The sequence below is a fragment of the Rhododendron vialii genome, chromosome 7a, assembly GCF_030253575.1.
Source record: "Rhododendron vialii isolate Sample 1 chromosome 7a, ASM3025357v1".
Lineage (NCBI taxonomy): Eukaryota > Viridiplantae > Streptophyta > Magnoliopsida > Ericales > Ericaceae > Rhododendron > Rhododendron vialii.
The window spans coordinates 33,728,187-33,747,046 of NC_080563.1; the positions used below are offsets into that span (position 1 = coordinate 33,728,187).

The 18,860-nt window shown below is 39.9% G+C and overlaps 1 protein-coding gene across 3 annotated transcripts; it reads left to right on the forward strand.

The window, feature by feature from the left end:
* The first annotated feature begins 888 nt into the window (after positions 1-888).
* On the forward strand, positions 889-17,528 carry LOC131332316 (putative disease resistance protein At3g14460). 3 transcript variants are annotated; one of them, XM_058366470.1, is made up of 8 exons: positions 889-1,445; positions 4,759-4,836; positions 4,972-5,114; positions 6,773-6,843; positions 8,073-8,168; positions 9,109-9,201; positions 9,302-9,398; positions 16,985-17,528. In XM_058366470.1, exons 1-7 carry the CDS (start codon positions 963-965, stop codon positions 9,382-9,384), a joined length of 1,047 nt encoding a protein of 348 aa, XP_058222453.1. In that variant the 5' UTR covers positions 889-962; the 3' UTR covers positions 9,385-9,398; positions 16,985-17,528. The 3 variants fall into 3 exon arrangements, with proteins under 3 accessions (XP_058222453.1, XP_058222452.1, XP_058222451.1); XM_058366469.1 differs by lacking the exons at positions 889-1,445; positions 4,759-4,836; positions 4,972-5,114; ... (2 more) ...; positions 9,109-9,201; positions 9,302-9,398 and adding exons at positions 11,332-15,296; positions 15,553-15,804; positions 16,153-16,212; XM_058366468.1 differs by lacking the exons at positions 889-1,445; positions 4,759-4,836; positions 4,972-5,114; ... (2 more) ...; positions 9,109-9,201; positions 9,302-9,398 and adding exons at positions 11,332-15,296; positions 16,153-16,212.
* The last annotated feature ends 1,332 nt before the right edge of the window (positions 17,529-18,860 follow it).

Sequence of the window (18,860 nt, forward strand, 5' to 3'; positions counted from 1 at the left end):
CCATTGCCAATTGTCCAGCCACTAGCTCCGCGGAAACTATCTCATAAAAGTAATTTCTCCGAATTTAGATACATTGCAAAAAATTGCAACGAATCAATAGAAAAGACCGATATATATAAATATAAAAGCTTGAGAACGCTTAACACAAATCGCACTCAGATAAATGAACATTTGCAACATGCGTTTTCAAGATTTCACACATTGTAAAAAGAGCGCTTTTAGTACGGATTGACAGCTAAGTGAAGCTGTCAAGTCCGACACGCCTTAAAAAAAATTTATCTTGAAAATGCGATGTACACTATATTTAGCAAGTATTTTGAAACTGTTACTTACAAATATAAAGAATTGCACCTTTCAATAAAAAAATTCGTTGCGAGTGATTGTGTACACGAAATACCAATATCAGAAGTAGGGCTGCAAACGATCCGAGCCGCTCGCGAGCGGCTCGGAGCTCGGCTCGATAACGGCTCGGTTCAAGACAAAAACGAGCCGAGCTCGAGCTCGAGTCCTGGGCTCGTTTCATAAACGAGCCGAGCTCGAGCTAGTCGAAACTCGGCTCGAATTGGCTCGCGAGCTCGATTATATAATATATATATATATATATATATATATATATATATATTTACATATTTATATTTATTTATATATATATTTATATATATTTGTTTCATATACGAGCCGAACGAGCCGAGCTCGAGCTCCGTAAATACCTATCGAGCCGAGCTCGAGCTCGAGTTCTGCAGCTCGTCACGAGCTCGAGCCGAGCTCAAGCCAACTAAATTTTTGCCGAGCCGAGCTCGAACACTCTAAAACTCGGCTCGGCTCGTTTGCAGCCCTAATCAGAAGTAACCATTGCACATTTTAAAATCTTCCGCATTTTGATCGTTCACCCCAATAGGTCAACGGATAGTTTCCTTCTACAGAAACTATCCACACACAGAGAGAGAGAGAGAGAGAGAGAGATGAGCAAACCGTTCTCTCTCTCAATCCGATTCGCCTTCGTTCTCTCCCTCTCTGTCGCATCCTCCTACACATCTCACTCCTACTCACACTGCCCATCTTCCTTCTCTCTCTCCTCTTGCTTCTCCGCCTCCGCCTCCTCACCCAAACCCACCACTCCCAAAGCCACACCCTCCGATTTACTCTCTCTCCTCGGCACTCCCCAGCAGGCCTCCTCAATCGACCCGACCGTAGCAAAAGAGCTCAAATCCTGCCTCAAGTTCCTCGTCCCTTTCTCTCCGACTCAACACGGTCTCGAGTCGACAACGACGACTTCCCTCCGACGCGGGCTGAGTTCAAAATCGATCGGGAATCGGAGCTGTGGCGAAGTGAACGAGCTCCTGTGGTGGCCCCCGGAACCGGTGATGGAGCTCGCTCGCCTCGGCGTCGACTCCGGTGGCGACCCTGGCGCCATTCATCGTGCCCTAGACCCAACCATGATTCCTGTGAGTGTTCCTTTTTCGTTTCTTTTTTATCTTTTTCACATTATTGCATATTCTCTACTTCCCAATTTATTTGTCTCTTTTTTACTTTGGCTTCTCCCATCCCATGTTTGTCTAGTTTGAGCTTACTAAAAAACAAACTGGGCTAGCCCAATTAGCTAAGACGTTTGCATCTCACTAAGAGGTAGGAGTTCGAATCTTTCCACTTGCGTGTGAGTGCTCTTCCCTTACAGAGGCTTTTTCTTTCTTTCTTACCTATGATAGACTTATATCTGGTATTGGTTGAGTAGTTGGGTTCAGTTATCTTGTAGTTGAGTGGCCTGCTTTTTTGGCTTTATCTTGGATATTTCAAAATAAAATTTCGATTCCTATCATCGAGACGAATCAATAATCCACAAAAATTTGGTGCAAATTTAAATTTAACAAATGGCATTTTTTTTTTTTTGAGTAAGAACAAAACGGCCACAAAACTCAAAAAGCTAAGGAGAACAAGGCCTTAGTATCTCTTGAGGCTCGTTTGACCAGGGATCGCAATCATGAATCCCTGGTACAAGGAAACATGTGGCCCCCATGTTCCCATGGATAAGCTAGTCGCATGTTTGTAGCGGGAACATTCTAGAACCACAAACAACTACACAACACACTCACATGGGTGTGTGGGCTCCACACACTAGCACCAGTAGCGTGTGGAGCCCACAAACCCATGTGAGTGTGTCGTGTTATGTGTTGTGAGTGTTTGTCTCGTCACCTGTGAGATGAAAGATGAGACAGGATTAGAGGGGGACTATTTCGCTCACTAATACCCCAGGTAAAGGATTATACAATCCCACCTGGAGGTCGTATTAGATAATCCGGGCTTTGGGGATCATTTCCATTGATTGTCCCATGACCTACATGTTCCCCCTCATCACCCATCACATACAACTAATTTCATGATTCTTGTAGAATCCTGATTAAATATAAGAGTATTGGTTCTCAAATCAGCACATTGTTGACCTGATTTTGCTAAATCGGTTATAACAATATCGGTATACCCTTTGTACTTGGCCTAATAGAACTAAAAGGTAATGCGATCTGAATTAACAATAGGCATTTATGAAAGAAGGGTACAAGTTAATGAATCCAATACCTAGTATTCGTTTGTAGTTCTTCTTTTTTAGCTAGTCTCAATAATATGATGAGTCATCTAAGATGAAGGGTTGAAAAAGGGGAGTTTGCGCTCTGCATTATGCCTAAAGCTACAAAGTTGTTCAAGATCAAGGGGTTGGCCTTCTGGAAGATGTACTTGCTTAGCAGGTGCGGGGAATTGGTTTCGGAAACAAGAAGGGGCTTGAGTTGCTGTAGAGTGGAGAGTTGTTTAGGTTGTCGATTTCCTAGTATGCTCTCACTTTAGAATTCTCTTGACCGCCTTTCATTAAAGAACCACGACAATGGGATGAGATAATGCTTGTGACTGTGACTGCTATATATATAGAAATGAATGCAGTGATAGTAGGAATGAAGTTTACCAAACCAAACCCGAGCCTTGTGTCTGAATCTTATTTTTCTATTGAGCTCTGTCCAGGGCTACCCAATCACTTAGATTTAGTAAGCCCAAATCCTTCCATATCAACGCATCCAAAGTCAGTTTAGGTCTTTCTCTTCCCATTTTCACTTAGATTGCAGGAATGAAATTTGCTGGTGGAATTTTGTGTTCCTTTGAGGGTGTATGTCATTGGCAACTCGCGAAGACAACCTAAATAATAAAATCAAATTTCTTTGGGGTCTTGTTTTTTAATACAACCCCATGCTTATCTCATACTTCTCTCGGCAAAATGGTCCCCTTGGGTTTCATCAATGATTTTCTTATTCAGACTAAGGTTTGCATTTACATGCTTAAGTAGTTGTACTTGAAAATTATGGTATGCTTGGTTTGAATCCTGAGGTTAGCTCTTATTTTTTGCCTTTTTGCTTAAAATGTTTAAAATAAGGTGAAAAAATGAACCTTTTAAACTTTGTCTTCTTTTCTGAGAACTTTTTTTAAGTGAACCAAGCAGGGTTAACACCTATGCTTGAAAAGGTATCCTCTACTACAATAGCATATAACCAGGGACCCAATGTTGAATGTCTTTGGGACATGGAGGGTAGTATGCAATGTTCTAAAAAGCGCTCGGCGCTAGGCGGGCGGCCGACCACCTTCAAGCTTCGAGACCTATTAATCGGCCATTAATCGCCTTTTAGCAATTAGTCAGTTTTTTTTTTTTAAATATTTTACAACCTCCCTACCATCAATAATCACAGTTTTTCTAGTTGATGTGATATATCTTCTCTACCATCAATACTTACTAGTTACTACACGTCTACCGGTCTACACGGCTACGGCCTACACCAAACGGTCCAAACCATAAATTTACAATACTACACTACTCTGCTACTTAGACTCAAGTGTTAAATTTTGTCAAAAAATAAATAAAATACTACTAACTACAGAGAGGGGATCAAGAAATTACGGAGAGAGAGAGAGAGAGAGAGAGAGAGAGAGAGAGAGAGAGAGAGAGAGAGAGAGAGAGGGAGAAATTACAAACAAAGAGAGAGAGATTACAAAGAGAGAGGGGGATCAAGAAAGAGGGATCGAGAGTTACAGTAGTCAACAATGAGGCGCAGTGGCGGTGAATGGTGATGAAAGGCGTCGGCGATGACTAGCGTCGACGATGACCGGTGTCGGTGATGAGAGGCGATCGTCGATGTACCGGCGTCAGCAGTAGGCGATGACTAGGTTTCTTCCCAGACCCAGATCGATGAGAGGCTGATCGAATGAGAGCCCTAACACAGTAATTCGAAGCCCTAAATAACCTGGTATGAGTATAACAGTTACCCCCTTCGTTTTCTAAAAATTCAGATTTACCTTGCCTAATCACCCATTAGCCGATTAATCGCCCATGAATCGATTAATCGCCTATCGCCGCCTACACGCCGACCAATTAAGCGGCGATTAATCGCCGCCAAAGTTCGATTAATCTTCTAGCCGCCTAATTCAACCTTTTAGCCATTAATCTCATCGGTCAGCCCAAATTTCCGATTAATCGCCTATTAATCGGCAATTAATCCCGCCTTTTAGAACACTGGTAGTATGTAAGAACTGCATTTCTGTTTAAGCAAATATTATGCGCAACTTGTTTTCTGATGATGTTGGTAGTTGGTTGCTGGTTCAGTTCCTTTTTTCAGAAGTCTGGAACTATGTGATGTTGTCGTTTTGTTTAAATTTGTTTTGAAATTGTTACAGTTGTTATGTTTTTCTATGTAGCAAATGATAGATTCTCCTTTTAGTATGTCACAGGTACCTGATGTAGAAGAATCAAAGGAAAATCGATGTGAGCTTACTAGAACCCCATATGGTCGACGCTTTATAAATGAGGTTTGCCTCCAAAAAACTTGCTTCTAATTTTCCTTCATTTCAGCCTCCTTTCAATTACAGTTTTACTTTGTTCTTGTTATTTGATTATCAACATTAAGATTGTTCTGCCTACCTAATTTTTCTTGTCATTTGTAGGAGTTGAATGCCTACCTAATTTTTCTATTCGAAGTTGTGGCTGCTCGGGGTCCTAGCATTGGCTTGAATGTATCATTAACTCGCTTTGACCTCTTTCATGGCCACATGTTTCTTGCTACGAACTCTGGGAGACTTGGTATATTGTAAGTTGGTATACCTCACAAACCTTCCCTTGTGTCAACTGTACACTTTTTGCTGTACTAAACCTTGAGGGTGGGTGGGGGAAATTGCCCATGGTGGTTCCACTTCAGTATTAACTTTTCAAAAGTTGATTAAAGTATTCCATACATGTGGCATCATTGTCATCAGTTCATTACAAAAAAAAAAATGGAAAAAGCTTTGTCTGGTCATGACTCATGAGTGTTTTTTTTTGGTTGGTATGGTAATGTGAAACCATTGTGCAATGTAAGTTGATGAAAGAAACATCAATCTGTCATGACGTACGTGCATTGAACTATTTCTTGATTTCAGAGGGGGGGCCTGTGGGTGGTGGTTTTTGCTTGACCTTCCCTCATCCCCTTCGCTTGCCCCTCCACGTTACCTGCAACAAGACGTAGGGCTATTGGCAGCCTTACGTCCCTCTGACGAGCAAAGAAGTACAAACAGGAGGAGAGAGAGAGTACTGTAGCAAGGTGTAATAGCGTACCTCCTTTAGGGTTCATCCTCTAGTACTTATAGGGCAACGTACTTGCTCTCCAAGTTAGGCATGCGCAGCACATGCCCATGACGTCACACGTAACCGCCTTGGTTAGTGATGTCATGGTGATGTCCGGCCAGCACATGGCCTCAACTCGAGATTGTTCCAGAAGCTTCTGGAATCACCTAGAGGGATCTCCTCGTGTGTCCACGCATCAGGTCGGGCCGACCCATATTGCCGACTTACCCGTCGTAAGGTGGATGTGGATCATGGGCTCAAACATGGGACGCCCGACAGGTGGGCTGTTCGGCTCGGCCCACCACTGTTCGGCCCATCTTGCCAGCCTCGTGGGTTTGTTCCTAGGTCAGGGCCAAACGGAATGTGTGGGCTCGGGCCCACTGCATTCGGCCCAACCTGTTGTAGTTCTATTATTCAAGCATTTTTTCGATTATGGAAATATGGAGAGAAAAATGGAAAAAGATTGAGCTCTTGTCGGATTGCTTCCACCATCTCTCCTAAAACCAATGGGTGAGTGCTTCAATTAAGTCTTTTATGACATTCTACATCACACCTGCAAGTACCAAATCAATGGGGGCACTCCAGGCCAGACAATCTCTCCTTCATGATGACGCTCCCGCGACTTGAACCCATGACTTACTGGCTCTGATACCACTTGTCGGACCGCTTTTCTATCATCTCTCTTGAAACCAATTGATGTTAGGGAATAAGTTTTTTATGGCATTCGACATGAACTCGCAAGTCTATTTTTAGAGCGGTGGCAGGGAGTGACATTGTGTAACCAAATCTATGGGGGCACCCCGGGCCTAACAATCTTTTTGGTTTCTTGTATAAGAATGAAATTAATTAGGAGGTAATTTTTTATTTATTTTTTGCCTTTATCAACAAATCAAAATAAAGCATCACCATGTTTTATTTCTTGAACTTGGTAATGAGCTGAGGTTTGTATGTTGTTACAGATTGCCCATGTAATCCAAGACATGTTGTGATACATGCAACAATATGTTTCTAATATTTTGTTCTGAGTTTCTTCAGAGACATGAGAAATGCTTTTCTGCAATAGTCCCGGCTTTTGAACCCATCTTGATAAAATATAGCTTTATTTAACTTCACATCCTCATTATATTGTGGTGTGAATTTTTGCAGGTTCCATGCGAAAGAGTACCCGATGTATGATAAGGAAGCTTTCCCTTACAATACAGGGTACTGCCAAATAGGTATGATGACTTGATTATGACCTTGCATTAACCACAAAAGATAGGTACTCACCCACCAACCACACCCCTCTCACACATCTTGTGGGGGCCCACAATTAAGTCTGTGGAACCCACACATATGTGAGAGGGATGTGGTTGGAGGTGTGGTTGATAGGTGTGTATGTAGCACTCTGGTCTTTCTATCGCATTCAAAATGCCTTAAATTTTCAGCTGGGTCATTCTAGAATATTTGTGTTTGTATTAAACAAACTTAACCTTGGAGGAAATTTGTCAACGGAATTGGATGGATGGAGTGAATAGTTTATTTGCTAAATAGGACATGCCTATCTAATATAGAAGCCTTTCTACCTTTCAGACACAAAAACTTGGCTCCATGTTTGTGCCATTAGAAAAAAGAAAAAAACTTGTTTTCCATGGAAACGTGTCAGACACTAGGTATAGTGTCAATAGTTTTAGATTAGATTTCACAATTTTCAGATCCTTGACACTATTTTATCTTTTGCCAATACATGGCCTGGCACTTGAAAATAGGATCAGCTCGATGTGGAACCATTCTCTATTAATGGCATACCATGTGGCTTCCAGAGTTGAAGTACATTCGGGATTCTTATTTATCTAGAGGAACAGGCAAGATTGAATTCGTGTGGATTGAAATAAAAGATCATAAAGGCATAATAGGTTCACTCATTGATATTTCCCGATCTTCACCTTTCAAATTAGCAAAAAAACAATTACTAGAAAAATGAGCAACATTCGAGTTTTGTTACGTGCCACATGACGATGCATAAAATGTCATGTGCCCTTGTTTTCTTTGCCTTACTAGTGTTGTATGTTAGTGTGGTTTATTGAGGAGGCTGTTACCCTTGATGTGTCATGTCTGTGCCTATGTTCTCCTTGGATTTACTGCTGCCAATTTTTCTTAGTTTCGCCCAAGTGAATCCATAGTTCGAATCAAGAAGTTTCAATTTTTCAAATGGCGACAGTGGTTCATATTTATTTGCAAAAGAAATCTTGAGAAGTACTGTGTAGAATGAACCCTTGTTGTTTTGCCTCTCTTCGAATATACTAACATGGCTTCTAACCTTTGTTCTTCGTTGTCTAATGACGTACTTATATGAAGTGGTTCATATATGCAAATAAATCTCGAGTACTGTGGAGTGTGGAGAATGTAGTTATTTTATTTTGTTTATCTTCTCATACTGACATGGCTTCTAATATTTGATCTTTAGGATCTAATGTTATATATGATGATTCAATGAATTTGCGAAACATTCTCTGGCTTGCTCCAATGCCGAGCAATTCCACCAAAGCTTGGTCGACAGCTGGTACCTCTGCTGAACCCTTATTTGAGTGGTAACACATGCTATGTGAGAATTAACATGATACACAGTTTGTCCAGTTACCTAGTTCCCATGTATGCGACGGTGTAGCTTCTGCATTAAAGACTAAATCTTCATCACATTTTCACATGCACTGTTTACCTTTCCTTCTGTGAATTATCTCCATGAGTGGGGCTGCCATCTTCCTGGAAGCTGAAATCATGTTCGTGACACATGGCCATGCGTGTGCATGTATCTAAATATTCTTTGGCTGGCCTTTATATCTATGATCCACCTCATGGTGGATGATTCTGCACGCTTAAAAACCGGTAGTTGTATGTAGAGTAATATGTATGTTTGGTGCTGCATTTAAACTACATTTGCATTGAAAACTTGTGATTCCATGATTACTGTATGATCCATAAATTGACTCACATTATAGTGCTTTCATGATTGAGGGTCGTGAGCCATTATTATTTCTTGGAGAAAAATATTAATTGGACTTTCTTGCTTTGCATTGTGGTATCTTTAACAAAGCATGTTGGATGAGCATATCTTCAATGGTAGACACCCCACACATTCTATCAAATTTTTCGGGGTAGTGAAGACACCCCACATTCAAATATGGGGAGATTAGTTGGCATATACCAACTTTGGTTTGATTATCTGGTTTAAGTTTTTACTTGTTTGTGGCGTAGTTCTTACAATTAGGGAAGGGAAGTAAACAATGATAGTAAAGAATTTGACTAGAACTGAAGCCTCAGCCCCCTTTCAGAAGTTTTTGCTTAAACTTTCTCATCTTTCATGCATATGAACATTGTACTTTTTTGTTGTAATTGTAACGAACTTCAGGCTAAGTATTTGGTTTTAGATTTTGGATGTTCAAAAATCATGGCGTATACCTTGAGGCAAATATTTGCCTTTGCTTTGATGTTCTTGGTTACAGGAGTTCTGGTGGTATTGGATGCACGTCCGGGGGGCATCATATACAGAGATCTCATACCTGAATATGTAAATTATGCAAGGACTATGTATGAAGGTTTTCCAGCAACCCTATTTGAGTAAACAAATCTTTCTATCCAGAGCATTAGCTAGAAATCGGGTGCTTATAGTCGTGTAACTATATTGTTAATGCACAGAGGATCTTGGGGAAGTTGTAGCTGATGTCAACTACCTAAATATAGGAGGTGCAGCGCCTGACTACCAGATTTTCATCTGTTAAGAACCTTCCACAAGGTAGGTAACAGTTTTTCCCTTGGTGCCATGTCAAATTGTTTTCGAAAACTGGTTATGTTTCTTTCTGCAGTACTTATAATGTCCATTTAATTTCTTTTAGTCATTATTATGATCAATCTTTTGCTGTTCGTGTTTATCAGTGACGTTGCTGTACTGTGAGGTTCGAATTTCATGAAGATGTCGGAGGTTATCCAAGTATACTATGAAACTACAGGACATGCTCTCTCTCTCTCTCTCTCTCTCTCTCTCTCTCTCTCTCTCTCTCTCTCTCTCTCTATATATATATATATATATATATATATATATATATATCTGTGTGTGTGTGTGTGTGTGTGTGTGTGTGTGTAAACGTTGATATTGTTGTATTTTGTACTTCCCGCACGAATGAAGTATACGTGCTCAGTGAAAAATGTGGCAAATCTAAATTCCTTGCCACTACTTCATTCTTTTGGATTCACTATCATTGTCAATAAAATTTCCCAAAGACTGTATTTTATGATATTTTTTCGTTCGAATCTGCAACTTTCTAACCAGTAGATTAACTACTAGTCTATGCAGAGGGCCAGAGGCAAATCAGTGGAAGAATGCAAGGCTGTGTGTGGATCTTAGATTTGCGCATGAAATTATGGAGGGAGAAGAATAAGTATGAGAAAGATGTAAATCATTCTACGTTTTATCAAACCTGTCCCCTTTTTCTTCTCCTTCTACGATTTCCATGATCCAAAAATTGTCTTAGAGCTTTTCTATGAAATTTCATCATTTTCCATCAAGTTGGTTTCGAAGTTTTCTGGCCCTAACAATTGTACATGCATTAATGATTTGGGTCACGCTTTCAATTTCGGCATGCATAAATGGAGGATCCCATGCTATAACCAGCCGAGAAACGCAAGATTGCATTGCGATGACAAGGATACTTGTTGCACTTCGTATGTTCTTTAACAGTCCGTGAATATTGCATGGCTTGTGGAAGTTAGGAGTTATACTCAGAATGACCGGGAAACATTTGTTTGCTTTTCCCAGTAATGGAATTTGGTCATTGTGACTCTAGATGTGGGTTCTTGAAACTGTAACCCAGTATGAAAATGTGAAGTCTAAATGACCGAGAACTTCTTAGTATAGGTGCCTGTAAGTTAACTGGGCATAATGCTGTAACTAGTGTTTGAGTGTCAATTACAAATGGGAACTTGCCTTGGTTCTAATGTTGATGCATCTCCGTGAGTAATAATTTCATTATCTCAAAAGCAGTCTGGGTAAGTCAAAGAACTTGTGCTTTCAATTCCAAAAGCAAGAAACTTGATCTCAAAAAAAGCTGCAAATAAATGATGTCAAAGATCCTAAAGTTGAATTCAACTACTCTAAAACGGAATTTCATAAACACGGGAAAAGAAAGTAGACAAACAAACAATTAAAGACTTTCCATAGCGATCGCTCCTTTTTATTAAATGTTGGAGAATATTTCATATTTATTGCACTTAACTTGTGCCCTCGGCATTTTTTAGCAAAAACGTAATATTTTTAGTTTCCGTGAAGTTTTAGGTTAAGTTTCCAAAACAGAAAGTCTATGGGTACTATTATTAAATGTTGGAGAATATTTCATCCAATGTCCGTGGAAGGGAGTAATATTTTTCTATTTTATATATCCAGTCACCTGCCAGTCAATGCACTCAATTCACTCCATGATAAATAAAATAGAAATTAATTCCATAGATAGATTCCGCTGCCCGGAGATTCCCTGTCCGACTCCCATCCGGACAGGGGCTGTCCGACTTTTTTCGGCCGTTGATCTCGAAAATCAACGGTTGGGTTGAGATGAGCCGAACACTTTTTGCAACAAAACGAAATCGTTGATTTTTGAGATCAACGGCCGAGAAGAGTCGGACAGGCCTATGTCCGGATGGGAGTCGGACAGGGATCCGATCTCTATTCCGCTCACCCACATCCACATAAGGTTGCAGAGGCTTCAATCTTGGTTTCCCGCACTCTTTGTTTCCCTACCGTACGTCTTGTGATCTCTTTAGTCTGCAAAGAACAGAAAGAGAAAAAAAACCATGGCTGGAGAAGCACTTCTTGGAGCTGCAGTTGGAGTGCTGCTCGACCGTTTGACTTCCAAGGAGCTCATCAACTTCTTCCAGTGTCGAAAGCATAACGAAAGGCTCCTCAAGAAGCTGAAGTTGAAATTGCTTGGACTTAATAAGGTGCTCAATGATGCAGAGGACAAGCAGATCACTGATCGAGCTGTGAAAGAATGGCTTGATGAGCTTAAAGATGCCATTTACCACGCCGAAGACTTAGTGGATGAGATTGCTACTGAGGCTTTGCGGTGCAAGGTGAAAGCCGAGTACCAAAGCGGCTCAAACCAGGTACAGTCTTTGATCTCATCTTTCACTAAACTATTTGACGATGAGATAGAGTCCAAATTAGAGAGCATGATTGAGAAATTGGAAGATTTTACGAAAGAAAAAGATATACTTGGTTTGAAAGAAGTTGCTGGACAGAACTGGTTTCACAAGTTGCCAACAACTTCTTTGGTGGATGAGTCCTGTGTTTATGGAAGGGAGGATGACAAGGAGAAGATAATGAAATTGTTGCTCTCTGATGGAGAAAGTAGCAATAGGATTGATGTGATTCCGGTTGTCGGGATGGGTGGGGTGGGCAAGACCACCCTTGCTCAACTTTTGTACAATGATGGTAGAGTGAAGGCGAATTTTGATAAGAAAGCATGGGTTTGTGTCGCTGACATATTTGATGTTTTAAGTATCACAAGAACAATTGTAGAGGCAGTCACGGGGCCGACTTCTAATGCAAAAGACCTAAACTTGCTTCAGGTCAAGCTGAAAGAATCATTGGGTGGGAAGAAGTTTCTTATTGTCTTGGATGATGTTTGGAATGATAACTATGAACATTGGGACACTTTGATTACTCCTTTTAGTTTTGGAGCACGCGGGAGTAAGATTATTGTTACAACACGCAATGAGAGTGTTGCATCTATCATGCAAACAGTTCCTATTCATGGTTTGAAGGAATTACCAGAGGAAGATAATTGGATGTTGTTTTCCAAACATGCTTTTCAGAAGGGCAATTGCAATGCACATCCCAACCTTCAAAAGATTGGCAAGAAGATTGTGAAAAAGTGTAAAGGTTTGCCTTTAGCCGCAAAAACACTAGGTGGTCTTTTGCGCTCCCAACAAGATGTTAAGGATTGGAATAATATACTTGAAAGTGCGATATGGGAGTTATCAGAGCAGAAGAGCAACATCCTTCCAGCCTTAAGATTGAGCTATCATTATCTCCCTTCCCATTTAAAAAGATGTTTCGCTTATTGTTCCATATTTATCAAGAATTATGAATTCGACATTAAGGAATTAGTCTCAAATTGGATAGCAGAAGGTTTGGTGGAGAAGCCCAAAAATAATAAGACAGTGGAAGAGGAAGGTTATGAGCGCTTCCACGAATTGCTTTCAAGGTCATTTTTTCAGAGGTCAAATGCTAATGATTTTGTTTTCGTCATGCATGATCTTGTTCATGATCTAGCTCAATCTGTGGTTGGAGGTTTCTGTTATAGGTTAGATCATGGCAAGCCATGTGGTGCCTCTGAGAATGTACGCCATTTCTCGTATGTTCGAGGTAGATTTGATGGTGTTGATAAGTTCAAGGTAATTAAGAATGCTAAGTGTTTGAGGACTTTCCTTCAAGTAGACCGTAGAACCTATGACAAACAATGGTTGAGCAAAAAGGCGTTGGATGAGATTATTTCAGGACTGCCACGTTTACGGCTTCTATCTTTGCCGAGATATCAGATTGAGGAATTGCCTTATTCAATTGGCAAACTAATACATCTTCGCTTTTTAGACCTCTCCTATAATCGAATCACACAGTTACCTGAATCAGTTTGTACCCTATACAATTTAGAAACATTGTTGTTATCTAATTGTCATCTTCTTACAACCTTACCAGTAGAGCTTGTAAAACTAATTTCATTGCGTCATCTTGATTTAAGTGGAACCAACTTAAAAGAGATGCCAATGCATATAAGTAGGTTGAAAGATCTCCAACAATTAACTGTTTTTTTAGTGGGAAAATGCAGTGGGTCCGGTATCAATGAGTTGAAAGAGCTTCATAGTCTTTGTGGAGCAATCACCATCGCAGGTTTAGAAAATGTAACAAGTGGCAGCAATGCATTGGAGGCAAAGTTGAAGGAGAAAAAGCACCTTGAAAAGTTAGCGTTAGAATGGGGTAGCACTGCAGAGGATTCACAGAAGGAAAGAGATGTTCTTGAAAAGCTAGAGCCTCATACACACTTGAAACACCTCCATATAAAAAACTATAGAGGCACAAAATTTCCTACTTGGTTAGGAGATCAATCATTCTGCAAGATGGAGTCGTTACGTTTAGAGAATTGTGAGTTTTGCTTTTCCTTGCCACCACTTGGTCACCTGCCCTCTTTGAAGGAGCTTACAATTGCAAGGATGCCTTACATAAGGAACGTTGGGCATGAATTTTATGGAGAGAGTGGTTCTTTAAGCAAACCGTTTGAATCTCTAGAGACTCTACGTTTTGAAGAAATGCCGGAGTGGGTGCAATGGCTTCAGTTAGATGCCGGAGAGTTCTCTCGGCTTCAAAAGCTTGAGGTAATCAAGTGTCCCAATCTGATTGGAGACTTTCCAAAGGTGCCTTCTTTGGTGAAACTTACTATAGAGAAATGCCCAAGGCTTGTGGCTTCACTTGTAAGGGCTACTTGTATACGTGAGGTAGTGTTGGAGGAATGCGAAGGGGTACAGTTCGAGACGCAAGGTGTATCTTCTGTTGAAAATCTAAAGATTTCAAGCTTTGCAAGTCTGGAGGAATTTGCAAGCGAGCTGTTACCACTAACAAATCTGAAGGAGCTGATTGTAGAGAAATGTCCAAGGCTTTTGTCATTTCTGGAGGAAATGATGTGCCTCAACAACTTGAAAGAACTTAGTGTTCGGTGGTGTCCGAAACTAGAGCTCCCGCTATCTGTGGCGATGAGTCATTGCTACACATCTCTTGAAAAATTGACCTTGTTTGGCTGTGAGAGTCTCAAATCCCTCCCGCTAGATTTATTCCCGAAGCTTCAAAATCTATCAGTTGAGGATTGCACAAATTTTGAGACCCTGGTGATTCCAGAGGGGATTGAGCTTCAAAATCTAACATCAATTCAGCGCCTAAATTTTGTCGGCTGTAGCAATATGGTAATTTTTCATTGCGGAGGATTACCTGCTCCAAATCTGTCTTATTTATCTTTCTGTGATTGCAAGAAACTGAAGGCTCTTCCAGGACAAATGAACACCCTCTTCCCATCTCTTGACATGTTCTTATTAGCATGTTGTCCAGAAATTGAGTCTTTTCCGAAAGGGGGTCTGCCCTCCAAATTACGTACTCTTTACATTGTGAATTGCAAGAAACTTGTTGGTGGCTGGAGAGATTGGGGTTTGCAAAGACTCCCCTCTCTTACACGCTTTGCAGCGGGAGGTGAATCTGAAGATGTGTTGGAGTCGTTTCCAGAGGAGGGGCTGCTGCCCTCCACTGTTACAACGTTCTGGATCATATGTATGCCAAATCTCAAATCACTGAATGACAAGGGCCTTCAACCTCTTGGTTCTCTCAAATACATGGATATTTGGGATTGCCCTCATCTCCAATCCTTGCCAGAAGAGGGGCTTCCCTCTTCCCTCTTTGAGCTGCAAATTAGGGAATGTCCATTGCTGAAACCTCGTTGCCACATGGAAGGAGAAGACTGGCATAAGATTGCTCACATCCCTCTTATAAATATCGATGGTGAAGCTGTCTTCGACCAAGTCTATCTCGGTCCAGTAGACCCTACTGTGGTTACTAAGTTCTACGATTTTTAGCCAGGGGAAACCACAACTTTCCACTGAGGTATTTGTTCTGCACTATTTATGCAATAGTTCGTACAAAAATTTGACCTGTCATTATTCATTTCATTCATCTTCGGATTCTTCCGTTATCAATTCTCCAGCTAGCCAATATTAATTTCTCAACCACTTCCTTTTTTTAATTTTTGATTCATGCATTAGAAAATTTGGTATTAACACTACTTGTTTGGGATTTTTAATCTTATAAAGATGACGAAATTCTAGAGGTTTTGATCTTTTTTTACATGCAAAACAAACAGGCTTTCGCGTAGAAGTATGGGTTTTCACATTTATTTATTTTCCTCACAGCAAAAAGTTGATTTGATCAAGCAGTATTGCAGATTGATTCAGCCCCATTTGGAACTATGACTGCTACTACTACTATTACCAACAACAAAAAAAACAAATACAGAAGTTACTTTGAGTACTTCAAGGAACTGAATTTCTTGAAGCTTCTACAAGAAGTAGAGCCAAAGATGTAATGGGCAATTATAAGATCCATTTTTTGTGACGTATAGCTAATTGCAAGCTTCTTTCTCCTAGCTGAAACACAATGTTATTGTCCTAGCTTGGTGCCCACTCTATGATCTTTCGAAATTATAGTACCATTTGAAACTTCTGTTTATGAGCTGGAAAATCAGTGCCAAATACAAGTTGGTTAGGCATGAAGTAGAATAACTTGAAGAAATGAGATATCGTGAGCATGTCCTTGTTAATTCTCTTGCAAATTGAGTAGTTTGCCTTTGAAGTTGGTGCTTGTTTAAGCCTGCATGTTTATTCTTTTCCAATGTCATGAAATTCACTTTAGATAAGGCGATACCGCAGCTTTTCCGACGTTTTATTTGGTGTTCAATTTCCAGGGCTTGGAAGGTAGCTGACTGATAACAAAAAGCTAGAGCCATGTACAACTATATATACAGGTTTGATCTCCAATATTTCTCTTAGTATGTGTGCTTCGTATACTTTCCTGACTTCGAAATAGAGATGGGACTATTTCTCATAGTACGTTCTCAATTCTATAAATAAGAATAGACTGCCTTTTCAATTGGTCCTATGGTGGTGCATCCACTTGTTTACTGAGGAGCTACACAAGGGCTGATTTTTCAGTAGAAGAAACCTGAAGATCTGACTGAGTAACTTACTTTAGACTATGTTGGACTCTTCCCTTGAGTGATTTAGGCAAAGATGCATGTTAGCATTTTTCACTTGCATTTTCCAAATTCATAGTTCCTTTAAGTTTACTTTCCAGAGAAAAATGTGATTTGTTGCATCCTATGATGCACGGATACCGATACGGACACTGGAATTCTAAAAAAATGGGGACACAAACACGGCAGGGGACACGCCACGTGTATATTTATTTATTTATATAAATAAATAAATAAATAAATAATTTTAGTTTGACACCCTGAAATTTTTTAAAAATTACAATTTGGCCCCAAATTTAAAAAAAATACAATTTGACCCTTTAAAATTACAGTTTGGCCCTTGCCGTGTCCCCATCAGTGTCCCCCCGTGTCTCCAGCCATATCCACTTGGCATGTCCCATAAGTATCCCCGTATCCGACACTGCGATACTTCGACCGTCGGTGCTTCATAGGACGTGCATCGTTTCTAATATAAGTTGATTGGTGCTTCTGTAGAACATCTAAGCTACTATATATTATCTAATTCAGTGGTTAATTTTTCTAGGTTGGTATTCTACTCACCATAAGCTCTTGAAGAATAAAAAAATCTCAATCATGTGGATGTACATTTGATATAAGCTTACAAATTTGGTGTGGCTGCAATGCATGACTTCTAAAGCTGGCAGATCTTGGGTTTCCAAAATTGTATAGAGCAATGGCAGATGATTTAGGTCATGTTTGGATTATAACTTTGTGGAGGGAAGCGCTAGTATCGAATTGGTATTACATGATTGTGATCAAAACAGTTTTCAGTGTGTGACATGGTGCAGATGAAGTTGGCTACAAAAATCTGAGGAGGTGCAACTATCTTTATATTTTTCGTGTCTCATCAAATTTAGCGACATTTGCATGGAGTTCTGCTTTCATCAATCCAATTTCCATGAGCTGGAGTGAAAGTGTAATGGACCTACTCTTTGTCATTTTCATTTTTGTTTTTTGCAGCTGTTAATCCATGGCCCCTATTTGAATGTTGATGTTCTACATTTGTAACTTGCTATGAAGGCACACGTTATATCATAATTAAATAAGATGATGCAATTGTTTTTCTATACATTCTCGTTGAGACGAGTCTAAAATAGAAAATCTTTTCGAAAGTTAATCGAAAATGTGAATTGCGATGTAGCTATCCCGCACAACAAGAAGGAGGCAAGATTGCAATGGTCTTAAGGAATTGGAAAGGGATTGTGTTAGATGGGTTTGCTAGATCTGTTAAGGTCTGCTCGAGTCCTTCGGGGGCGCTACTAGCGATAAGAGTTGCTTGTGAAGTGATTTCGAGGCTGAGTCTCATAGGAGTGGAGGTGGAATCTGACAACAAACAGCCCATCTCGCTTAGCTCTGGTTTCATGGGCGGTGGTTCTAGATATTCGACATTTTGCAGAAGAAGGAGCTATCTCTTTAGCTAAGGTTCACAGAGCTACTTAATGTTGGATCAAAAACATGATTTAGTTCTGATCAATTATTTTTGGAAGCTCGGGTCAAATCCAAGAGATCGATGAGCCCAAATGTAGAATATATTTTTAGAGGAATCTTAATATCTAGCTTAGAAGCTCCTTGTAAAAATATCTAAATTTTTTAGAGCCTTTGTATAATAAACTAGAATTCTTTATAAGAAATATAGAGTAATACAAATGGGAGTGACTTCTAGTCATTTTTTATCAAGCCAAACACATTTGAGTTCTATTGTAATACAAATACCCTTTCATCCATCATTGTCTTGAACATTTCTCCCTCTTCCAAATACTAAAAATCTCCTCCTCTTCCAACACTAACAAAGCAGCACATATGAGATTCTTGCTTTAGCCAAGGATTTGAATTCTGTGCCGTATCGATCGGTACATGTTTGATTTGTGTGAAATATGTAACTTGCACCGTAAATACGAGTTGAGTTTTGTTCACCTTCCACTTAAGAGGGTGAACATTATCCTCATTCTTATTGGTTGAAATGGTGTGGATCCCATCCCAAAATGATATCTCATAGCCTCATAGGAGTGGAGGTGGAATCTAACAACAAACAACTCATCTCGCTTAGCTTTGGTTTCATGGGCGGTGGTGCTACATATTCGACATTTTGCAGAAGTAGGAGCTATCTCTTTAGCTAAGGTTCGCAGAGCTACTCATTGTTGGATCAAAAACATGATTTAGTTCTTGATCAATTATATTTTGGAAGCTTAAGTCAAACCCAAGAGATGAACCCAAATGTAGAATATATTTTTAGAGGGATCTTAATATCTACAGTAGCTTAGAAGTTCCTTGTCAAAATATCTAATTTTTTTAGAGGCTTTGTATAAACTAGAATTCTTTATAAGAAATATCTTGTAAGAAGTATCTTTAGAATAAAACCATCCATAGAGTAATACAAACAGGAGTAGTTCTAGTATTTT

Bases quoted from the DNA above. Each gene is read 5' to 3' on its own strand.
- LOC131332316 (XM_058366469.1), top strand. From the start codon at position 11,447: ATGGCTGGAGAAGCACTTCTTGGAGCTGCAGTTGGAGTGCTGCTCGAC.